The sequence below is a fragment of the Heliangelus exortis genome, chromosome 8, assembly GCF_036169615.1.
Source record: "Heliangelus exortis chromosome 8, bHelExo1.hap1, whole genome shotgun sequence".
NCBI lineage: Eukaryota > Metazoa > Chordata > Aves > Apodiformes > Trochilidae > Heliangelus > Heliangelus exortis.
This window is the reverse complement of record NC_092429.1, coordinates 5,653,261-5,678,334: the sequence shown is the minus strand read 5'-3', so window position 1 is coordinate 5,678,334 and position 25,074 is coordinate 5,653,261. Positions and strand designations below refer to the sequence as shown.

The 25,074-nt window shown below is 40.9% G+C and overlaps 2 protein-coding genes across 3 annotated transcripts in view; both read right to left on the bottom strand.

Annotated features, from left to right (window-relative positions):
• Positions 1–120: 120 nt before the first annotated feature.
• MAGOH (mago homolog, exon junction complex subunit) lies at positions 121–1,883 on the bottom strand. Its single transcript, XM_071750085.1, has 5 exons — positions 1,731–1,883; positions 1,536–1,594; positions 1,300–1,410; positions 1,016–1,098; positions 121–394 (listed from the first exon to the last, which is right to left on the bottom strand). Exons 1-5 carry the CDS (start codon positions 1,816–1,818, stop codon positions 295–297), a joined length of 441 nt encoding a protein of 146 aa, XP_071606186.1. The 5' UTR covers positions 1,819–1,883; the 3' UTR covers positions 121–294.
• A 15,253-nt stretch (positions 1,884–17,136) lies between these two features.
• The window catches only part of LRP8 (LDL receptor related protein 8), a 173,075-nt gene continuing 165,137 nt past the window's right edge, over positions 17,137–25,074 (bottom strand). For both annotated transcript variants that reach the window (XM_071750086.1, XM_071750087.1), the window contains 6 exons: positions 23,917–24,058; positions 23,328–23,480; positions 22,444–22,674; positions 20,450–20,518; positions 20,051–20,223; positions 17,137–19,528 (listed from right to left, as the gene is read on the bottom strand). In XM_071750086.1, coding sequence (XP_071606187.1) covers positions 19,490–19,528; positions 20,051–20,223; positions 20,450–20,518; positions 22,444–22,674; positions 23,328–23,480; positions 23,917–24,058 — 807 coding nt within the window. In that variant the 3' untranslated portion in view covers positions 17,137–19,489. The remainder of the gene's footprint in view (positions 19,529–20,050; positions 20,224–20,449; positions 20,519–22,443; positions 22,675–23,327; positions 23,481–23,916; positions 24,059–25,074) is intronic.

The window sequence follows — 25,074 nt, the reverse complement described above, 5'->3', positions numbered from 1 at the left end:
CCATTTGCTGCTGCTGCATAGAGATGTGAAATATAGCTTTGTGTGCTGTAACTCAAGCAACCTACTCTGAACTACCATGATAAAAGCATCAGAAGTCAATTTCTCACCAAAACTTATAAATTAAAAAAAAACAACAGATCCCACTATTTTATTATGACAGTCACTGACAATTTGTAAAAAAACCCACTCTAACATACATAAAAGCTTCAGGCCAGAAATAACAAAGAATTGAAACAGCACTTCTCCCTGCCCAACCCCCTCCCCCAGATATTGTAACACAAACTTCAGTTTGATTTAGATGGGTTTAATCTTGAAGTGCAGTCCAATAAGACTGAAGACTAGACACTTAAGGTCCTGGACCAGGTAGTAGAACACTCTCAAGCCTTCTGGATCCCTGCAGTGCACAACAAAAGGAAAAAAAAAAAAAGTCAGATTCATGTTCTAAGAGAGCAGTTTATGAGAGAGCAGTTTATAAGAGAGCAGTTTATAAGACATTAGTTCTAAAAAACAACAAAGCCTAGAGGGGGCCTTTTCACCAGCCATCTTAGACATTAACAGATTTACTTCATCCTGCCTGGATTGTTAAAACATTTTATAGTTCAAGTTTACAACTTTTAAGTCTTAAGAAAATGTGCATTTTTATTATTACAGCAAATATCAAGATCACTCTGGATTTAAAGAGCATGATAGGCAGTCTTGCTCAGCTCAGGTGATGTACAGAAGTCATGGTTCCCCCAGAGACACTGACTGTTCAGATCAGTTCAGACTCTGCATGCACCTGACAGGGGTTCCTACAGCCTGCATTTTAAAATATCCCTCAGTGCCTTTGAAAATACAGCAGGTAAAGAATGACAAGAGCCTGAAAGTGTTTGGTACATTACACAGGAATGCAGAGAACTCGTACCCCCAGGAACTGACTTGAAACAATATCAAATACAGGTACCTAATAACCAATGAGTTCTAAGACAGATCATTGCACAGAGCCAGCAGCAACCTAAAAGAGCAGTGTACGTACTTGGACTGATTTACATCAATCAGTGAACCAATTTTTGACGTGGTAAAGGAGATGTGCTCATCACCAATTACTATTTCGAGCTCCTGAAAAAGAGAAGAGTACAGGAGGTCAAACTACCAGTCAAACTACCAAGCTACAGAAATACTGCAGTACTGAAATGATGATTTTTATTGAAGCAGCAAAGGTATTCACAGGAGGCCTGTGAAGAAAAAGCTCAGTGATGCTTCTGATGCCCCAACACACCACAAATCAGAGCAGCAATTAAAGTGCCACTGCACACCCACCTGTCTGCCGACTCTGTCGGGGGGAGGCCACAAGGCATCATCTTCTTTTGTGATCTCACTGTCGTCGATGATTCTCTTCAGCTCCTCCATCACGCTCTTATGCACATAAGCCTGCAAACAACATTCCCACATCAGACAACACCTCGGAGCTGCTGCTCGCACCACCCACCCACCACACCAGGGCTTTCCTTGGCCTCTCTCCGACACATCCCCCACCCCAGCCTTCCCTCCCTTACCTCCTTTCGGATCATGACGTCATTTTTGTAGTTGCTGTTGTTGGCGTAACGAAGCTTCCCTGCACAAGACAGAGCAGATGTTAAACCCCGCCAGAACAGCGCTGGGCGGGCACCGCTCCGCGACGGGCCCCAGCCCGGCCCTCCGTCCACCGTGCCCCTTCCTCCCTTCCTTCCCAGTGCCGCTCCATCCCTCACCATCGGGCCGGAACTCGAACTCGAGGAACTCGTGGCCGAACTTGCCCTTGTGCCCCACGTAGTACCGGAGGTAGAAGTCGCTCGCCATGGTCCCGCCGCCGTCCCGGCATGCATCGCGGCGGCGCGGGACATGCGCGTCGGTGAGGGCGGGGCGGGCAGAGCCCCTCCCCGCGCTCCCATTGGCCCAGAGCGCCAACCGCCGGCAGCGCGAGCAGCGGCGTGCGCCCCCTAGTGGCCAACGGGGTCCACGGCGGGGCCGGTGAGGGCGGGAGCGCGGGAGGCGGCCTGAGGGCAGCACCTGAGGGCAGCGCCTGAGGCCGCGACCCCGGGGGTGTCCGGAGGGTGTCCCGATGGGGCCCCCGGCCAAACCAAGCCCCACAGGTGAGGGAATCCGCCCCCAATGTCAAGGTGTGGGCAGAGGACTCTTTCCCTCCCGGCTACCTGGAGCTCGGCCCTGGAGATGAAGCGGTTTTCTGGTGGTTATGATAACAAAAATTTGACAGAAATTCTGACAGAAAAAAGTGAGGCTGAGGCTTGATGAACACTTCCCTTCGCCCAGCAAGGCGGCCGTGGTGGAAATGGCTCGGGTACCATCGCTGAATTACGAGATGGAACAAACTCGGCACGCAGGTATTGGCTTGTGGGTCAGAACCAGGCGGTTCTGTCAGTGGAGGAGGTGTGCGTGCTCTGCCTCAGAGTTTGAGAGTTTTTCTCTCGGTAAAAAATGGAAAAATTTTCACTCATTACTCAAAAAGGCTTTCTTGTAGTATTTATTAATACCAGCACTGAAAGGAGTAAAAAAAAAAAAAAAAAAAAAAAAAGCACAAGAGGTACTGCTGTATTTTTCTTTCAGAGGGCACTGTTTTACAAAAGATCAAATCTTCAGACATTTCAGACATTTAATTTCTCCCCAGACACCAAAAAGGCACCAAAAAACCCCAGGGGGAGCTGTTCTGGGGAGGGCAGTGAGTGCAGGGCCAATGATGCTCACAATGCTTACCTTAGCGTTCCAGCAGGGTTAATTCTGGCAATATTTACTATCATGAACTAAGTGGAAATAGCTGAACTGCTTCCAGATGTAAGCTGTCCATGGAAATAGCACTCTATGTTATGCTGGTGTGTAAACAATTAAATAAACTTTTTGTTTTCAGTTAATCCTGCATGGTAGGTGCATGGTAGGGGTCCACATCTGGACATGATTAATCAGTAAACTGATGAACCCCCCCACCGGCTGCTCAGATGTGGCTGTTATTTTTGTCTTTCAGGACCCCTGTATGTTTTGTGATCTAACCTCACCTTCTGACTCTGAAGGAGCCTTAAGCTTTCCCTAATACAGCTAAAACAAAAAAAATATTGGGATTGGTGGCTCATTTCTTTTATCATGAATTATTACTATGAGAGACAATACAGTAATTTGCTGGAAAAAGATGAATATTTAAATTTAGGGACTCATAAATTAGAGTTAAATAGCTGCTTGGATATATTATAGGACTTCATTGGATTAAAATAATGGAGCAAAGAAATGGCATCTTAGTCTCATTTCACTTAAATAACTTTTTGCTTAGACTTGAAGATCCTATTCACTGGGCACGTGCAAAATAAAAACCAAATTAATGTAGACTCATCAAGAGTGACAAAAATATGTAGAAAAAGGGGAAATATTTAAGGATCCCTCTGAACAGATAATGGACTCCTGTGTCACTCGCTGTGTGGCAACTCCTCTTCCTCTGCCTAGTTAGACAGCTTTCCTTACCTTCTTTTCCCAAGGGAACTGGAGGAGTGATTGGTGGTCTGGAGAACCTTTTTTATGGGTAAAGATTAAAAACTAAACATGTACAGCTTAGCTAATTGATGAAGTGGAGCCCCTTTAATTCTAATGTGGCAGTGCTTACTGTGTTTGTAACTTGGCTGTTCTGTATGATGTCTGTCACATGATCTGTTACTCAGAGTAAATTTAATCCTTAGAAATTACTAATTTAATCCTTGGAAGTTAATAGAATGACATCTTCAGAGTTCAGCAAAACTCTTATCAAGTGAAGACAACTTTTGAAGTTTTTTTTTTTCTATTAGAAAATCAGGATTGTTTCCTTTTGAAGCTCATACACTTACATGTCTTTTTACTCCATGTCAGTTTTTCCATGTAAAAAAAGATGTCATGTGGTTGTATCATTTACAGGAAGTACAAAGAAATTAAAACATGAGACTAAAAAAAGTAACATGCATTAAAAATTTCTGGCTGGACTATTACCCTGCTCATTATAGGAACCTGTCTTAAGGTAATACCAAGAATAAACTTTGTATGTTCCTCAAGTACTGTCTGTTTTGACTAAGTTCAGTGGTTTGGTTTGGTTTGTTGGTTTTTTTTGTGAGAGGACAACTCTGCTGTAATTGTCTAAGTTGTTTTTATAAGCCTTCTCAGGAATATCAGTGCTTGATGCATTGCTGTTTAAATGACTGTGTTGGAAGCAAGAGCAAACTGGAATATAAGTTATCCTGAAAACCTGCATTTCAATTCATCTGCAAGGTGTCAACTGTCATTGAGTTCTGTATACCTATTCCAACATATTTTATGATGAATGCCTATTATGGGTGAGATAAAAATGTGGTTTTTTGCTCTGTGTGTAATAGGTTTCTTTGTCTTCTTAAAATAAATGTCATGTTTGAAGGCTTTACAATGGGGAGCATGTTGTTAGCACAGTGCTGTTTGGGTTAGCTTGACACCATGTGCTGTGCCTGAGTGCCCTGGCTTCAGGTTGTGTTTGTGAAAAACAGAAATGTGTGGATTTTCAGGCTGCTTAAAGGCATCCACAAGCAGTAACTGTTCTGTCTCTGAAGAAATTATTTCTATGAATACATGTTTTCAAGTGTTATTATTTTAGATATGGTAGAAGGACTGTAATATAACAATGTGCATGCCAAATCTTGATACTGATACTGGTTTATTAGGTGGGGTTTTTTTGTTTGTTTTTTTGTTTGTTTGATTTTTTTTTGTTTGTTTTGTTTTGTTTTGTTGTTGTTGTTTTATTGTTTCGAGAGCAAAATTTACATGATCTTCACTTCTATGTGAAAATCCACTATGTGGAGCTGATAGTGGGGAGCAAGGACTGAGTGAAATCAGATTAACAAGCTCTGAAAATTTCTATTTGTTGGGATTTTTTCCTCTTGTCAGTAAAAGCTGGCAGAAAGCTCTAAGAAATCAATCTACTTTGGACCCCTAATTCAGCTTAATTTTAAGGTTGCAAGATTTATGAATTGGTTGTACTTTCCTTAGAACCTGCTCATGCTGTTGAAATAGTTGTGTTTCTGCTATTTTTTCCTCTTCACTAGAAACACTGAACACTTTGGAGAACTGGGTGTCAGATTTTTTTGCATGGATTCCAAACTGGTCAGGCTCTTCTCTGATATTTTTCATGTCTGTGAGTTGTGAAACTCTGTTCTGAACATGCAGAATTTTATGCAGTTTCTACAGAGGCTTAATTCTTATTGATTCCCTTAACAAATCAACTACTCCCACTATCTAAATTAAGACAATTTAATCTTTGGAAGTGAAATTCCTAAAATGTCACTTTCAAATGTATGGGATAGTACTTAAATGTGTTCATGGTGTGGATCTTGTATACAGAGACCACTGTTAAATCTGTTTGTCGCTGGGAAGAGACCTATATACTAATTTTGAAGAATGTTAATTTGTGTGCCTGTGCATCCTCTGAAAGATAATTAGTATCAAAATACAGCTGAGTCGGCAGTCTGGGGTGGCCATGAGAGACAAGCTGACAGCGGGCTTCTCTGTTAGTGCTAATCTCTGCATCATAATAATGCTTTTTAGCAAAGACATCCCTACCTTTATCTTGAAACTGTGATATGGGCAAGTTTTTATCTACTTGCTTAAAAATGTAGGTCTGTGAGAAGAAGTGAGCTCTGCTGGTTTGGTGCCAAGTGAAAGGACCTTACCGTGCCCTGAGGTCAGGTTTCCCTGCTGGGCTGGGCTGCTGCTGCCAGGCAGTGACTGGAAGGCATTCTTTGCCAGCACACATCCTTGCTTGCCAGACAATACTCGCTGAAGATGAGTAAGTAAACAAAAATGCGGTGTATTGATATCTGAATTAGGAAAAAAAAGCATCCCGAGTCTAGCTGGGACCGAGATGTGTAAATGAGTGTCTGAAAGGGAGAAAGATGAATGGAAATTAACAGAAAACGGGGCTGGAAGGGACTCTCGGGAGTTGCTGAGTTCATCCCCTTGACAAGATCAGCTCTCTCTCATGTGACACTTTTTGTGAATTTTAATGAAGCTTTGTGATTTTCATTGGTTTTGATGCTCTGCTTGTTTTTCTCTTCTTTTTTTTTTTCTTTTTTCTTTTTCTTTTTCTTTTTCTTTTTTCTTTTTTCTTTTTTCTCTTTTCTTTTTTCTTTTTCTTTTTCTTTTTCTTTTTCTTTTTCTTTTTCTTTTTCTTTTTCTTTTTCTTTTTCCTTCTTTTTCTTCTTCTTTTTCTTTTTCCTTCTTTTTCTTCTTCTTTTTCTATTCCTTTTCCTTTTTCTCTTCTTTTTCCTCTTCTTTTTCTCCATTTCTTTTTCTTTTTCCTCTTCTTTCCTTCTCCTTCTCCTTCTCCTTCTCCTTCTCCTTCTCCTTCTCCTTCTCCTTCTCCTTCTCCTTCTCCTTCTCCTTCTCCTTTCCCTTGCCCTTTCCCTTTCCCTTTCCCTTGCCCTTTCCCTTGCCCTTGCCCTTGCCCTTGCCCTTGCCCTTGCCCTTTCCCTTTCCCTTTCCCTTTCCCTTTCCCTTTCCCTTTCCCTTTCCCTTTCCCTTTCCCTTTCCCTTTTCCTTTTCCTTTTTCTTTTCCTTTTCCTTCCCTTCCCTTCCCTTTTCCCTTCCCTTTTCCCTTCCCTTTTCCCTTCCCTTTTCCCTTCCCTTTTCCCTTCCCTTTTCCCTTCCCTTTTCCCTTCCCTTTTTCCTTCCCTTTTCCCTTCCCTTTTCCCTTCCCCTTCCCTTTTCCTTCCTTTTTCCTTCCCCTTCCCCTTTCCCTTTCCTTTCCTTTTCATGGCAATACCACATTTGTAGTGTTAGTTACTTTCTCATTTGAAAAGTCAGTCCCCATATGAATCTGCTTGGTTTGGCAATGCCAGAAGCTGGTGTACCAGAACTTCCAGCTGAATAAGTAACCAGGGTGTGATACAGATAAATCCACCTCGTTATAGGTCATTTCCACAATTATTATGTATATAAAAAATTACTTAAATTGGATTCTCACATGATATAACTGTGTGTGTGAATTCTCACAAATTTTCCAGAGGGGGGAAGTTTGTCTCCAGTGGTTTCTTCTCATCTGCAGAAAGAATCTGGCACGTCTTGAGAACAGGCACCTTTGTGAACTGTCCTCTAAGTAGTTCCCCCAAACTGTTGGTGTTACATAGGTAAGAAATACCTTGTGTCACTGCATATTTTAAGCTCTTCATTTAGAAGTGAGCCAAGTGCTGTTTTCTGCTTGTGTATTTCTGTGGAAGGTAATTTTGTTTAAACAAATCTGACGAAGTCTTTGTGGGATCCCCAAGTGGCCTGGAGCAAAGGTGTTTATTTAACCCTTAGCCCATGACCTTCCTACAGGGCTGGGTTATGTCTACAAAAGGGCTCCATGTCTGCAGAAATAATCATTTGGCATCAGAAATGAACATTTTACCTCTTGGATTACAACATCCTGATTCTGGTCCATGACACTTGAAAGAACATCTTAGTTGTGTCAAGCTGCTCAAGATGATGCTTCAGACCTGGACAGCTTTACTTGCTTCCATGCTTTGGCTTCAGTAATCATTGTGCTAATTGTTGTTTTCTTCTATTTGAAGAGGTTTACCAAATCCAGGTTTAGATCATCTGGGAGATACAAAAGTACCATCCCTTTCCTGTGTGCAATCTTTACTTACAAACCCATGTCATTTTCAGCCTTCCCTGGCAAGACACAGGCAGTCTCTCAACTTTCAAGACAGCCCTTGCAGATAGACTTCATGTGCAGGTGATGTACTGAATTAATTCAGGGTTGCCATGGCAACCTTTTTCTTCTTTCTCCAGAAGAAGACTGTTTTATCAGTCAGTGCAGCCTTGCACTGTGCCCGTGACTTTTGTTTGGGGCTCTCACAGCTGTTAGAAACAATAGGTAGGCAGGCCCTGAAATTAGCAGTTCCATATAGGGCCTCTTGTGCATCTTTGCTCACTAATGCTCTTTATCTTCACCTGGAAGTACTGGTCTTTATTCCCTCATTTTCTCTACATTTTTTTTAAAAAAAATTTTAAAGACTGTCCCTTCCATACTTCACAGGGACATATAATTTCATATTCTGGGTTTTGAGCACTATAGCCCTGGGATACAATTCTCAGTCTTGCTCTTCTCATGTCTGCTTCCCCTGAACTCTGGGTTTTTGGTTATCTTTTCCAAGAGTCTGCTTTGTTACACATAATCCTTGACTGCCTGAAAAAAACATCAGATTGGTTCTTTTCCATGTCACTGGCAATTTTTTCAGTGATAAAAAAGAAAAACAGGAGGATGGAAACACAAATTGAGATGAAAAGGATGATACTAATCCCCTTCCAGAACTGAGGGAGTTATTTCTCTGCATGTAGATCTCTTAATAAAGTGATTTGGCTCTCTCAGAAAATAATTCTTGCTTTCCAGTTGGTCAGGATTGCTGGGGCTGTTTGTGTATCCTGTGAAACTGTGGGGATGGACAAAGGGGTAACAGAGTGGTGGGTGGCAGCTTAGTGAGTTAATGTCTATGTTTTTATATATTACCCCATGAGCAAGTGCATAGGCATATGGTTTTTTCTACATCAAATAAAGCATCTTGCCCACAGATGGCTCTTGGGATTAAAAGGATTGGAACTAATAACACATTTCTATTTTCAATGAATAAACCTATTTTTCAGTTATCCCAGTCTGCAACATCCATCTGTTGAACACTACTTGGGCACTGCCCCCACAGGAGAAGAATTGCAGGTAAAATGATGTCCTTATATTAATTATGTAATTATCGCTAATTCAGATTATATTTTGATTTCATAAGACAGTTGGTGTAAAGAATCCAACAAATGATCAAGGCCTCACCTTGTAATGCCACAGAAAAGGATAATTTCAGGAAATTCATTTTGTGCTTTTGATTCTTAGAGAATAGCATAGAAAATATTGTCAATATTAGGTATAATATCTCAATATTGGCATTGTAGATATAGTGTCCCATTTTAATGATTCTCATGGTGCAGGCCACGAGGTGACACTGGTGTGTTGCAGGATCCTGGGGAGATACAGGGCTGGTTTGGGTGGCCAGTCACAGCTCAGCCTTCACTGCTTTTGGCCTCTGGGCCCCTAGCCCAAGCAGCCACTCTTGTTTCAGCACTAGCCCTGGTGGCTTGCCAGCATGTGTGGTCTTTGACCAAATTTTGAGGGAAATGTTGGAGATCTCTGATGGTACCCAGAGAAGCTCCTGGGCTGAGGTTAGGAAAGGTGTGCACGTTTTCTCTATGGGGACATAAAACTGATTTAGGAAGAACAAAAGAGCTTAAATACTTGCCCAAACACTTCACACCCTGCAATGGAGTCAGAAAGGTCAGGCAATAACTTACATTCCAAAAGAAGACTTCAGCAGAATGGATTTGGTTTATTTAGTAGTAAAGAAAAGGTCATGTCTTTTGTTCTTTTATCCTCACATAAATTGATTTTGTGAAGTTGAAGTTGGTTTATCACCATTTGTGTTTTTTGGCTTTGTTATTTCAGTACTGGAGAAAAGGTCATCTTCTTAGTTGGTATCTGATATTCTATGGTTCATTGAAACATCATTATTTCTGCTTAAAAATGAAGTTCTGGGTTTTCTTGCTTTTTTTTCTCTTTTCTTTCCTCTCCTCCCCTAACTTCCCCTGTCCCAAGTCAACCAGCTCCAGCTGGATATATTGTCATGCAGTCTGGTATAGCAGAGGTGTCTGCATATGATGATATCTCTGTTTTTTGGGGGCTATAGACACTTGCTTGTCTTATTCTAAATTGATAAGCCATTCAGATTTAGGTAGATTTTTTTCATGTTTTGTTCAGTATGCAAGAACTCAAAGAGATTCCCACTCTAGCCTCTTTCCTTAGGGGAGTGAATTGCATTGTCTGCCTCAAAAAAAAAAAAAAGAATGTCAGTAGAACCCAGTAACCAAGGATTAGCATTCTCATTGACCTCTAACTTGTCCACATGAAGCTGCTCCAAAAATGGAAAGCCTTTCTAAAAATTATCTATATATTGTTTTTTTCTTTTTTCCTCGAAAATGGCTCCCAATTTCAAGTAGAGAGCTAACCAAGAAAATATGGAAGCATCTCTGGAGTGAGAGCATCTGGAGGGAAGGAACCAGTTTGAGGTTTGCAAGAACAGTCATAGCTAAAGAAAACCAAACCAAGTCAGTCAGAAACCCCAACTCAAAACTTTGGGGCTCTTTTTCCTTAAACCTTTGTATTTCCTCTGTATACTCAGAGGGAAAATGCAAAATGAAGATACACATTTCCATCTGATTTCATCCCAGATCTGTGAGTTAAGAATATCTCTGTGTAATCTGCCTTGTAGACCAAGACAGAAAATAACGACTGGGATAAAGTTGTGCCAATTAAAATGGCTGGTGCAGGTTGAAATAAAGACTTCCTTCCAAATGTTTGCTCTGCAGCTACCTCTGACACATTTTTCTAGCATTATTAGTATATAGCAAACACACTTATTAGGAATTTGTGCAGTCCTTGAAAATTAATTCTTTATTCAAGGTAGATGTTTTCCTTGTATACTCTTTAAGAATGCTGCAGGCATTCTTAGGCTGATACCATTTTTTTCCCCTTTCCTCTGGCAGACAAAATTTCTAAGCCTCATGCTAGAAAAACTAGAAGACATCCTTGTGTATGCTCTGAAGGGAAAATAATACCTATCTAGGGGTTTCAAGGGCTTAGCCTGAACAACTTGCAACAGAAACTGTTTTGTTTCTGTTACAACAGAAATGTTTTTTCTTTTCTCTGTTGGTTTCCACTCCAGCATCCTTTTTCATTTGTGTAGTGTGGTGCTTCTAGAAACTTCTGCAAGCATCCTTACTCTGAACCTGTCAGACTTTGTGACATGAACTGGGAAAGAATGAGTGTGGAGTAAAGGCAGCTAAATACACAGCAATTGGTGTTTGACTAAGGCAATGTAGGAAAGAAAATCACATGAAAAAGTTGAGGCCGATGTGAAATTTTTGATGTGACTCTTACAGAAAGGAAAGACAATTTTCTTTACAGCCAGCTCATCACTGACCATTTGTCTGAGTTCAGTTTTACTCCAGCAGTCTTTGGGGTGATTAAAGAGGAACTAAAAAAAGACTGACTGCAAAACACTCATCAAATCAGAGGTGTTAGCCAAATGAGTGACAGTGGGGAAAGCTTAATTTTAGGGTAGCAGGAGAAAATAAAGCAGTTATCATTGTTCTTCCTGTGTTGTCATAGTAGCATAAAGTAGTGGCTTGAGGAGCTGCCTGTCTTTTTATCAGAAATTACCATGCAGTTCTTTGCATAGTCTGGCTGAATATAGTGAGTGCCAGCACAGTAATTACATGTGAGCACAATTTTCAAACTGCCAAATATTTTTGCTTTATACAAAGTACTTGTACTAATGATCAGGTGACAAGGGCTGACATGAATTCAGACTGGAAAAGTTACCCTATGTATTTTTTCTTACAGCTGCCTGTGTTTCTTCTATCAGCAGCACCTGTGTGTATTCACTTGGAGGTTAAAATTCCTCGTTAGAGGATTATCAGATCTGAATAAATGTCAGCTGGGGTCATTCTCCCAGAGTTCCAGCCCAGCTGCCCTTTACTTCTTTCTAATTACCATGTGGCTCAGGGTTTTTCAGTTCCTCTCATCCTTTCTGGAAGCAAACTGTTTTTGCTGTCTTTGATTATCATTTAGGCAATTTTTATTTCCTTTATTTTTAAAGTTTTTGGTGGAGGAGATCCTTGAGGCCATCTGCAGGAGAGGTGGGGGTAAGTAGACAAAACCCATCTTGATCAATGTCAACCAGCAAAATTTCTGTTGGATGTGGACAGGACAGCTTAGTGGGGCCAGAGCTTCAAAAGAGCCCAAAAGAGCAAGTGATACCTTGAGTCCTCTTCAGTGGGCCCAGGGAAACCATATTGCTGAGTCTTTCTCAAAAAAAGGCAGTAGCTACTTTTGTATTAATATAATCTGAAATTTTATTTGATATTTGTTGGATTTGATGACATAAAAATTCTGATAAGAGTGTTGATTTTTCTCAAAGGAGAAAATATTAATGAAAATAATACATGGCTGTAGCCTTCTGATCTTCAGGAGCAGCTGCAGGTTACTCCTCCTTGGCCTTGTTATGCAGGTAGAGTGCACTCTAGAAGGGAGATATTAAATCACAACTCAGTGTATTCTGTAGCCTTTATAGCACTAACAGCTGCTGACACTCCAAATGATGTTCTCTTCATTAGGATTTTGTCTTGAATGGAGCCACTGAAACTAAAAGGTTTCTCTATACCTGCAGATTAGAATACACTGCTCCAGCATTTGGGATTAAATTGAGTGATTAAATTGTCCCCCAGGAAAAGGGGACATAACTGTGCATCAAATAAATGTATATATACAATTATTTATTTGTGTTTTGGTTAGGATATGAGTGGGTGTTTGAGGCTCTGCTGTCTGTACTCCTTCCAGAAAGCTCCAGTTCTCTCCTCTGGCCCATCCCTGCCCTGTTCAGTTCAGTGGGGGATCTCCCAGATACACATCTGCTCTGTAAGGGGAGAAGTTTTGTGCAGGATAATTTGGATCTGCATTTTTTGTTTTTCCACATGCCAGTCACTGCAGTTTTGGTTTTGTCACCCCAGCTTTCCGGCCCAGAAATTGTCAGCTTGTTGTTTTACTGATCACTTAATACTGAAGTCCATCCAGGATGGTCTGGGAGGTTTTGACCATTCCTAACAAATCTTGAGTGCTTGTTAGTGTGTGGTAGGCTGCTCTTACATGAGGGAATGCTTGGTACCTGGAAAAATAATGGTTAATATTCAACTAGGTTAAAACTTTGATGACATGTGCACTTGTTACAGCCTTCTATGGGACAGTCCTGGTGTGGTATATCAAGCAACACATTGTTTCACTTAATAATCAATAAATTAATATTTTATTAGTAAAATTTAAGTGCTTGTCAAGGTTAATCTCCTGTCTTATCCTGTTGCAGAGACAGAGATTAATCTGTGTCAATTTCTCCTTAAATCAGTGAGGACAGAGGAGTCTGGAGGGAAGTTCAGTGGGTTTAGTCCATTCTTCTTTGTATTGCCCAGTGCAGAGTCTGAAGCAGTGTGGGTATGGTGGAACAGCTGCTGCTGGGAACAGGGGTTCAGCTAAATTGAAGCTGGATTTCAGATGCACATGGAGGAGTTTTGCTCCAGCTTCCTGCAAACCAAGCAGCAGCTGGGTGAGCTCCTGTGGGGAGGTACAGCTCCCTTCCCACTGTTTTTTCCTGAAGTTGGTCCCATCTACCTTGTTGCCATGGGAAACCATAACTGTAGCTAATTCCTGGAATAGTGTAGCTGAAAATCCAGAGTAATGCACTACAAACAAACGCAGCATTTTCACTGGATGCTTCTGTCACAGCTTCTCAGTTAATTTACCCAGATCTGCAGATGGGTCCATGTCTTATCCATGGCTGTGTGGAACTTGGGCTTGGGGTGCACCCCTGTCCCTGTACATTTGTATTACTTGGAGACTGAACCTAGCCCAGCAATGATACTTTGAATATCCTAACTTCTCTAATTCAATAATTTATTGCCTTTTATGTTGAAGTTACACAAGCTTCTGATAATTACACAGTTACCCTGATAACATGACTAAAGAAAAAAAACCTAAGAATGTTCTTTATTTACTTGTCCATTTAAGTGGTAATGCTTAAGATATTCAGTGTTCATTTGTAGTTATCTGGGCAGAGGCAATCTGAACTGTTTTGGGGATTGTGAGCCAAAGCCCTGTGGTTTTGTCTCTTGGTCTGCAAGCTACAAAGTAGCTCATGATCAGAGTCTATTGATAGTTGTTAATGAGCAGCTTTTAAATCCTCAAAACAAAAAAACCCAAAAACCCTACACCCAAAAGGGCAAAAAGAATTTGACTTTTTGTGGCCTTTCCTGCAAAGAGACCAGAGCTTGTACATGACAGCCTGTCACAGCAGCTCATACACTTGAGAGAATTAACTTATTTTCAGAACAAGATTATTCAGCCAGCTGAGTTATTTAAAATTTCTTGTCCTTACAATGCTTGTTTTTATGGTTCAGTGATACATAGCTTGGAAGCTCCTGTTTGTCTGTCAGTTTTGGAAAGGAAATTCATTTTACACAGTTTAAAACTCTCCTGTAGATACTCAACCATGTTTTGTAAATGTTGAGATTGCACAGACTGTGTCTGTCTTTTTTTTGTTTGTTTGTTTGGGGGTTTTTTGTTTTTTTTTTTTTTTTTGTTGAATTCCTTTTAGTAGAGAGATTTGGTTTTTTTTCTTAGTCCAATGGTCTTACAGTTTTGCTGTTCCCCTTTGTGCTCTAAGATTCTAATATTGGTAATAAAAAGGCCTGGGTGAACAATAAAGCCTCCTATTTATTTTGGAAATTGTTAACACTGATCTTCTAAGGAAACAAATGTTTGTTAAGCACCATCAGTTTTAGTGCCTGAGCAATGCTGCGTGTGTCTTTCTGGGTGATGCTGCTTCTGGTTTGAAGGTTGCTACCATGTCAGAAATGAGTTTTGCAGTTTCATGGGAGTGTCCTAAAGGAGGAGCAGAAGTGAAACAAAAAGCTGGATCCCAGCTTTCTCTTTCAGCTCACAGCTGATGAACAATACTCTGTGATCAAAGGGACTGTGCTGCAAATTGCCTGTGAGACAAGGGGTATTATATTGGTATTTATTGGAGAAAGTTGTCTCCTGTGATTCCTTCTCAGCACCTGAGAGGAACAGAAAAGAAGGCCTAGGCATGGTGCTGTGACCTTATAGCAGCCTACAGAGAAAGAAAGGCTTTTGGTCAGATGTTGCCTGAGAGAGGAAAACTGTGAAGGTTTCCCTTCTCCTGTAAATATCAAGTAATAAAGGAGGGAACAGTGTGTACTTGTCTGGGGGGGCTCCATATGGAGCCAGGGCTGCCCTTGAGGTCCACAAATGGCTTTGTTCATTATGGATGAAATGGTTCTGAAGCTTCAGTTCTGGCATTTTCTTTAAAAAAAAAAAAAAAATTCTTTAGTAAGGCAACAATTTAAAAAAAAAAAAAAAAAAAAAAAAAAAGGCAACTATGAGAAATTATTCATCACCAGGACTGTCATGTTGGATCAGACCAATTCCACTTACTCCATCTCCTGGCTAAGAGCAACTTGTAATGGATAGAAAAGTAGCTCTGCCCTGGTGCTTTCTCTGCACCATTGATGATTTTACGTGCAGGTTCTGTTCATCCTCTCAGGTGTCTTTCTGACTTGAAGTGTTGAAAAAAATAGAATTTTCCTCCATTATCCTTGCTGACCTTCTCAGTGGCTTTTATAGCTGCATTTGGCCTTTTTTTTTAAGATGGGAAGATCAAGGTTGTGTGCACAGTTAAAAATATATATTCACCATGAGTTTTTTTCTAGAACACCAGCTTCTGTTATCCTCAGTGGCTCTTTTGCAGGTTTCCAGCCTCTGATGTGTTTTGCAAAGTCTTTTATTATTAACTTCATGACTTTTATTCCTGCTGATGCCTTTAGCATCATCTATGAAGTCAGTTTATGAGGTCAGGATTCTAAATGGGGCAAACATTTCAGATACTGCTAATAGTATTATTTAATGTACATTTCCAATAACTTTGTGTCAGTTTTTCATTACTAGAGGAATTATAAGCATCAACTTAGCCTTTGTAGGAAAATTACTTAGATCTAAATACTACTTTCCAAGTACTGTTTTTCTACTTGGTATTATTTCAAGGTGTTCTCTTGCTTAGATCTCTTGTTTAGGTCTGTGCCTTATTAAAAAAATACATATATTCAGGGTTGTTTTTTTTTTTTAATGTGTAGTCATAAGGCTTTCCAGTATCCTTCATGCATAATGGTTTGAATTAAATGACTGCTTCAGCTAAATCCCATGCATGAAGATAGATTACTGCAGTTGGAACTAATTAATTCCTTGACTGGCAGACTTGGCAGATAAAATCCTGAGCAGGGTAATGGAAAATGCCAGTTGTACCTCTCCAGCTGTGGTTGTCACCTCTGCTCTTGCACCTGACTTGGGTGCTACCACTGTTGGTAGGAGAAAGCCAAGATCAGTGTCCTGAGGCAGCTGCCTTGCTCCTGGGGACAGTTGTAATATTCCATGCTGCTGATCTTGTGCTACTGTGTCTGCTGCTCTGGTGGCAAAAGCCCCAAGTTCCTCTCTCTGTGCAACATTTGCCTGGGCTGGGCAGCCCCTGCTTGTAGCCACACAAGTAAAAGCTCAGGTGGTTTCCTGGCCAAGGTGCAAGGAGCTTGGTGCATTTACCAGGCCCCTTTTACTTACCTGAGAAGATTCAGTTTGGTGTCTGTCACTACCCCAAAGAAAGTCAACCCATCCCTCCCTCATTTTCTCTCACAGGGACCTCAGCTCATTAACTCAAATGCCTGGCTCTGTGTGTTTCTGTCCTGTGACTTTGGGGGCCAGTGTAGGCCTTTCTGTCAGCTCCCTGCAGCAGATGAGGGTCACAGTGCTGCCCCTGGCTGGGGACAAGCTGCCACCATCTTCAAGCACTCTGTTTCACCCCAGATTTTCATCTCACCTCCTCATGAAATGCCTGTCTAGGACATGCTTGTTACCATCCTTTGGAGTGAGCATTTGCAACTTGTTGCAGAAATAGCTGCAAAGCTACAGCCCCTGTTTCTGTCACCAGAACAATTCACAACAACCCTCAAAATTCACCTGAAAACAACTCTGTCAAGTCATCACCTGGGACTGGACTGGTTGGTACCTTCATCACCAGTGTGCTGCTTCCAGGCAATCCTCAGCCAGTGGAATCTCCTACAAACAGTGCTGCTGCTGTAGCTGTCTGAATAAAGGACCCCAGGATGTGCAGAGTTAGAGTGAGGGAGTGTGTGAGTGTGGGTGTTTTGTTAATTAGTGTTTTGAGCTGGGCACTGAGCCCCCAGCATGTTAATGTGCAAAGGGACTGTGGCTGGAATGCAAAAGGTGGGTCCTGTATCCCACATCTACATCCACTGTCTCTGTATCTTTCTGCCTTGGAATCCTTCCCACGTTCTCACTGTGCACTTGGTTCTGATCCACTCATGTCCCCACCTAAAGCTATTGGACACTTTAAGAGTTGAGGAACTATGCTACCAGTCCCTGGTTTAGGACAGCATTTTAAGCACTAAAAAGCAATTAGCTCAGTAGACCCAGATAAAAAAAAAATTTAATCTTTCTATAGAAACAGTGCACTGTTTTACAAATGTGTTCATTTGGTTCTCCGTAATCGTGTTGATGTAAGTACAGCAAATGTTACACAGAGCAGATCCCTCCCCCACCCCTCCCTGGTCCTTCTGTCTGTAACATAAAAACTGAAACACAAAAGGCACCAAGCAAGAACTTACTCAAACAGAACTTCAATATGACAAAAGACAGAGATCAGAAATTACTACATTGTTAAGTATCATCCTAGCAATCTGAACCATTATTTAAAATAATTAATTTCTTAAAAAACAAATTTGGTGTTTGACTTTTCAGTAGTAATAAATCTGTAAAGGTTGAAATCAACACTGCACATCAAGTCCATTTACAACAGTTTGAAAAAAACTGCAGCCTTTTATACAGGTTTGTTTGTACGTGTTCTTAAAAAAGTATCAAAACTGTAGAACTTTCAAATATATTTACATTCGTCTGTTAGTTACAGTGTTACCACATACAGCCTTGTCTCAGTTTTTTTCTTCATGTACACAGTGCATGGATTTATAGAAACAATAATTGGATACCTCAATCGTTTTTACACTGCCTTAAAATCTAAATTTTTAATAGAAGGATGCTTGATTATTTATGTGTTGTCTGTGCAGACTAAGGAAGTATTTTGAGAGTATGCAGGTAGTATGTCTGTAACCCATACCAGGTCTTTTAGACACTTTCTTCCTTTTCTTAGCCAAGAATCAATTTCTAGCTCACATTACAATGTGAATTTATTCTAAAAGAAAAACAAAAGGAAAAAACCCCAAACCTATTAATGTTGAATTTTTTCTATTTGCTTGAATACAAAATCTTGGACTCACCTAAAAATGCCAGAAGGTTTCTCCAGGCTTTGGTTCAGTTTGGGGAGCTGCTGTTCCTTCATGCAGCAGCAGGTAAGTGTATTTATTCACTTCCCATAGAATTCCCTGGGAATCTTATGGATCAGAATGAGAAAAAAAACTTTTTTTTTTTTTTTTTTCCTGCAAGGTGGAGGATGCCCCAGCCAAAGATCCTATTCAGGCTGGGAATTTGTAACCTCCTTTAGCCTCCTTGCCTCGTGCTCTGTGCTGTGGGAGATCTGCCAGGGCAGTTCCATTGGCAGTCACGTGCAAGGTGACTGTGCTGCTGCTGCTGCTGCTGCTGCAGGGATTTCTCTGTATGGTGAATGAAAAACCTGCCCCAGAGCATCTCCTGAATTGGGACTTTCAGCCAGCATGGATAAGGGACAAGGGCAAGGAGGGAAGGAATTGACTTCTGTTATTGTGGAGAGTTTTCCCTCTAACGAGAGCACTCACTTTGGGTGTATGGAAATATGTGGGTGAATCTTTGTTTCTGCTCATTCTAAGCTAATTGAGAGCTGCAAGATTCCCAGTGGGGAAAAGCATTTAGATTTTACATTTAAAAGCAAGAAAAAAAAAAGTTAATTTTGTTCCAAGCTGTAAAAAGCAACAAGACAAAGCAAAAAAGCCACTGGGTGCTGCAGGAGTTTCTCCTGACTGAAATGCTGTAAAGCCAAAGCTCTTCAGCTAAAAGCCCTGTAGATGAATCCTTGTGGATAGATGGAAAATGTAAAAGCAACCCCAGTCTGGAAAACAGGAGCTCTGCTTCTGTGTTATGGGAGTGCTTCAGCTGTCTTACAGTACAGCTCCTTCTTACTTAGTGTCTTTAGATTTCAAAGCAAACTTCTCAAACATCCTGTAAAAATTCAATTCTCCCTAATTTTCATAAATGTAGGCTAGTAGTTTTAAAATATATGTATATATTTTTATATATATGTATATATTTATATGCCTACATATCTATCTAGTCTAGATAGATATATACACAGGTAATCTATGCACAGCAAGCCAAACATACAAAAAAATAAATACTCTCACCCCTCTACTGTATTTACAGAACAGATCTTACAATCCAGATTTTGTTAATAAATATTTCTAAACTCCCTGTACAGAATTGGTTTTACTTATGTTGATGGATAGCCACAAAGCATATTCAACATATTTACAAAATATCTATAAATATAATCTTAAAATAAAGCAATAGCTACTGAACCTTCAGCCTGGCTGGTTATGTACATTGAGTTAGTAGCTCAGCTGTTGCTTATTCACTATCACAAATGGGTAGTGCAACAAGTTAAATTGTGTATAAAAGATTATACATACAAAACTCTCACATCCTTTGGATGTTTGCTGTTCATTATAACTTTGTGGTTACCCTTCTGCAACATAAATAACAATTAAAAAGAAGAAGCAAGTTCTGAGATCCAGAGCAAATTTGTTCAGTGTGTTGTGTGGAGCAGCAGCTTCATCCTCATGGCAACCCATCATCTTCTAAGCTTAATGCTACACGCTGCGAAGGGAGAAAAACAAACTTGAGTAAAAAGTTTGTGACTTTTGGTGCATTAGAACCAAATTCTGACACTGTTGCTAACTTGTGCTTCCTGTTAAAAATCTCATTGTTGTCCCTGGTGACAGAAATCCAGTTTTGATCTGCCCCTTTTCCCTAAATGGGGTTGCTCACTCAAGGGTTACTCAAGAGGTGCTGGACAGTTTATTTCACTTGTGTATTACATGGATAAAGTTCCTTGTGAGGGATGACACCTCCTCTAGTGGGATCTTTAGCAGGATCTTCAGACAGTATGTGCCTGCCTGCCTATAGAATCTTACATAGAATCTTAAGTAGATTGCTGTATTCTGAGACAACTCCATGAGCTGCCTCACTGTTTAGGCTTCTGCTGGTTCAGTGATTGTTAAAGCTCTGGGTTCTGTTGTTCTGGCAAACAACCAATGCTGTAATTGGATGGAGAGAACTCTGTATCTAAACTCCCACCAGAATTCCTCTCCTCCAGAAGCAGTTTCCTCAGGTACTTACTGCTGGGTAGACGTGTCCGATTTGGGCAGTCCGCCCAATGTGGATTTCATCCTCATCTTCCTCTTCCGTTGTCTTCCTGTAGACTGGATTATCAAAATTCATGCTTTTAGTATTCTTCCGTTTCCAGTTCCTCCAGATGAGGTATCCCCCCATGCACAGCAAGCCAATGACCACTGAGGGAAGGGGAAAGGAAAGGGCTGTTAGCCAGCTCTGTGGGGAAGGCAAGGATCTGCTGGGAAGTTCCCAGGTTGTCCTTGTACAACCTCCTTGCAGCCAGACTGTTCCCATTCCAACAGCTCCTGCACTCCTTCCCACCCCCACCCCTGAAAACTGGAGTGTATTTATTTACATGAGCACTGTGGTGTGGTCTCCTTCAAAGGGTGAATCAAATCAGCTTACCAACAGGAATGACAATTCCAATCACAGCTGCTGTCACAGTTGAATCAAAGCCTTGGTCATTATTTGCATCTGTAATCACAGAAGTAGTTCCGATTATTTAACTCATTTGCTGGTTGTAAAGCCACCACTGAAGAATGTTTTATGCTGGTGTTTTTCCCGTCAGAAAGCTTTTGTACTCAAAGAGTTTACAAGTTCTGTGATGAAATTTATTTTAGCAAAATATTAAAAATATGATGGAGAGGATAAAAAGCACGTGCACACAAACCTGGGCTTTGCTGAGCTGTGTCCTTGGGGAGGACAAACAGCCTGGCCATGAAGTGCCACTGCCAGGGCAGGACTGTAACCTACACACCAGGAGGGTGTAGGAACACCAGGTAAGGGAGGTGCTCTGTACTGTGTCAGCACAGGAAAGCTCCAGCCAGAAATGAATCATTTGACTGTACTCAGTCCCCTAATTTTCAGGCACAAAGAGGCCAGTTTTACAAAATGTGACACTTAATGGAAATTACAGATCAGGGGATGGTGAATAGTGCTGTGAAAAATCCACGGTTGAACATTTTCTAGTAATCATTTATTGAGCTATCAGAAGAAGAATGTAGTTCAAAGCCATCTGCACAGCTTTTCTTTTTAATTATTTCTTTTTTAATTATTTACAACTAAGGAATTAGTCTACACATGTATCACTCATTGCTGCTGCCTGCCTCAGCATGCAAGAGTGACCCCGAAGCTCAATATTGTACTTGCAAGAGAGAAAAAAACAGCTATGGGAAAAATAAATTAAAAAAAAATCAATATATAACTTTCAAGTTAAATACTTAAAAATATGTGCTCTGAGCTCTTATAATGGGGGATCAGTACAGAAAATTTGTTTTGCCAGAACATTAGAAACTGAGACAGGGAGAACTATAGTTTGTCTTTGGATACAATTCATGGAAATTAAAAGGCAATTTATCCTTTTAAATACTTCCCTGTGGCAGGTTGCTCTATTGCATAACTATTTACTTAATAATAACCCAGACTATTTAAAATGTGACCAATTAAAGCACCTTGCTTCCACAGCTTATTAAAAAATAATTAATGCACTTGAAAGAAATTTTGCACAAAAAGAATGAATTTTAGAAACTGGCTTCTGCCTCCCCACAGGCAGGACAAGGTGTGCTGCATCACTGTCCCTACAAACAGCCACACCAGGATGGTTCCTTGTTGCTTTCCAGATGCAGTGGCATCTGCCTGTTATGCTCAGTGAAATATTTAGGGAAAAAAAGAGGGAAAAAACTCTTTTAAAAATAATCTGTATCTCTTTGTGGTCTTAAGTGTCAGTCCTGAAAAGTCTTCTCTCTGGAATAGATTTTTTTGTTGTTGTTGCAGAAAAACAGTTCAGTTTTTCTGCTTTGCCTTGGCAGCATGATCTGGAGAGCTCCCCTGTTAGTGCTGAGGTGGGGGCTGGTGCTGCATCCTGCACTCATTATGTGGGGAGAAGTTCAGGGGAACCCCTGAGTGCTCCCCATGGGGACACCTTTCTGATATGCAATGCCACCCCCAAACCTGTGTCACGGATCAGGTCACACCAATATGCAGAGAGCAGCCACACCAAGCAGATGTGGCTTGTCTTGGGCTGTAGTAATCCCAAACAGGGCTAAAGCTGGACAGGACACATTTTTTTATCAACAAATCGAGCTGGCTCACATTAATAACTAAATAATTAAAAAGGTGAAGCTTCTGTAGATTATATCCCAGTATGCAGCAGTACAGCCAGCACTGAAGCTGGGCTGGTTTCATGTGTGTTGGGGTGAACACCCTCCAGAAGGTTCCTTAACATCCTCAGTGACTGGAATCCCATCAGCCGTCCCCACACAGGTGTCTCCAGACACAGGACCTGACCTCCCCCACTATGAGTAGAGTGTCCCTCCTTATAAAGCTCAGATGTGAGTGTGAGTTTCTGTGATGTGATGTGGTGTATACAGGGAAAGAAAAGAAAAATCTTGTTCTCTTACAGTGCTGTGATAAATTGCTGTTTCCAGTGGTCATCTCAGAATCGATGAAGATGGATGTGGTGGAAGGCAAAGGAAAGCTTGGGGTGGTGATGGCAGCTTCTGATACAGCTCTGGGGGTGACTTCAGTGGTGGTGTTGGCACTGCCAGTGACAGCTGCCACGGTTGTGGTACCAGCAGCATGGGAGGATGGGGTTGTAGAAACCAGTGCAGTAGTTGAAGTAGTTGGAAGATCTGAAAAGCAAGAGCAAGAATGGGATTTGGCTGTAGTAAGCAGATGAAGCAAATCAAAACCAGGGATGTAATTCTGGGGAGGGTTGTTGTGTTTATTGGTCAGAAGCAGAAACCAAATTCTAATTCTGTTTACCAGGTAGCCAGATTGTTGATAATTCTCTGCCTGAGGCTATAGAAATTACTCCCTAATGTCAGGCTCTATTTATTAAGAATAATAAAGCACTCTGGGTGGGAAGCAGTTAAGAAGTTCTAAAACCTGTGTTTTTTTCATTACCTCAGAAGACACTGAATTTGTACCAGGAACTATTTGCACGTTAGGGAAAACTACACTGAAACCACTCATCTCTTCAGGATGCCAACAATGACTCTCCAGATCCAGAATCTACAGGGCAATAACGTGGCAAATTTTAATGACTTATTGACCATTCACACTTTTAAAGCTGTGCCTTACTCCTTTTTTCCTCCCTCTGCTCTATCTTTTTCTGGTTACAGTTTCAAAAATAAGCAAACTTTCAGTAAGGACACCACAATGCTGTGTTCAGAAGGCAGCAAGTAGCAGAACACAAAAGCTGGTGTTTGTGTTCCATCATCAGGAAATACATTCCCTGGAAGAATGACTTTGCTGGACATGACAGCAATGGGATTTTATTTACCTTTGTAGCATTTTTTCATGTCAGGACCCAGCCACATGTTGTCAGGACAGGCACAAGTGTACTTGGGAGAATGGGGAGAGATCTGGGGTGCAGGAAGACACAAATACTCACAGCCTCCATTTGGCTGGGGGCTGAGCTCACAGGAATCTGGAGCTGTTCAAGCAGAGAAGAAAAGACAACTTATTTTCCTAATTATTTCCTGTGCTTGGCAAAGAGATATCAAGTCTTATAACAAGACTCTTCCACTCCCTACCTCAATTAATTGGGTCACTTAATCATCTTTACAGTTCAGAGTAGTGTGAAACCTTACAGACTATATAAAAACTTCCCAAATATATAATGAATGGCAAGCATCACAGCAAAGAGGGTAACACACTGTTATCAAAGATACTAATTAAACAGCTATTAACAGATTGCAGGCTTTTCAGTAAATGCTGCTGCTGAATTAATTATGCACAAACTTCAAACATTAGACATTGCTTCCACATTATCACCTGTGCTTTCTCTCTCATCAAGAACCACCAGGAAGCATTTCATTTACTACCTAACTAAACCTAATTTAGGCCACAATACCCCGAGGACATCTTACCTTTGGGCTGCTTTAATTCATGAAATACCACAATGTCGTGAGGATTATTGAGATTTTCTGCCAAAACAGAGATGTCCAAACCATTCAGCCTGTTTGCACTGAAGATTGCTTCATTCTCCAGGTCAGTCCAGAACACTCTGTCCTGCAGGAAACACAGAGGATTTCTTACCTGGATCTGTTCAAACTTGAGCTGCATTAAACTCCAGTAGTCTCAAATTCAACACACTGTGTTCCTACCTTGGGGTACCTCTGGTTCATGCTATTTCTATCTGCAGATTTGTTCTTTTCTGTCATTTCTGATGTTTGAAAAACCCTACTTGTGTTTGAAGTGCTTTAGCAATTCTGAGTAGCTGTGAGACTGAGACAAGGGAGCAGGAATTTGTTTAAGTATGGAAGAGCTGCATCCATTCAATGTCTGGGCCAATTTTTTTTTTTTTTTAAATACAGGGTGGATCATAAGCAGAACCAAAAGGCCACAACCAGAAACTTTTGCTACCTCTACTGATTTTTCTTCTGCTTTCCAAATCTAAGACCTGCATTGTGCAGATTTCTACAAAGAGGTCAGTGCCTACAGCATATCTGTAGGCACCTTTTTTAATTAATATCTCTTTCATGACATAGTGTGATTGAAGATACAAAATAAATGGTCAAGAAAGTACACAGGAATTGCAGTTATCAGACAGTATTTAGTTACTCAGTCAGCTATGTATGCTGCTGCCTGTTAGAAAACCACTTGTGCTTCACTAAGGAAACCACACTGCTGGAGAACAAGGGCAAATTACCAAAAGAAAAAGTTTGTCTGTTATTCTAACCAACTATTGAGATGAGGAAGAGAGATAAATAACCCAAACATTGCTGGTGAGGATCCAAGTGAAGAGCAGCAATGTGTTGGGGAAACCCAAACCCAAAGTTAGGTTTCTACATGTCCCACACTGCTTGGGAGGAAAAAGGGTTTTAAAGAGGGCTTTGCTGAGCCAAAAGCCATCCCAGTGAAGTGAAATGAACAGAACAGAGGCTGACCCCTGCCTTGATGGGGAACCAACCACCTCTCTGTGGTGACACAGCTTACCTACACCCAGGTGGCAGAGCTGAAGCTTTTGTTCCCATAATCATTTAAATAATCACTGAAAGGAGCTCAGCTACCAGTGAGAAGACTTC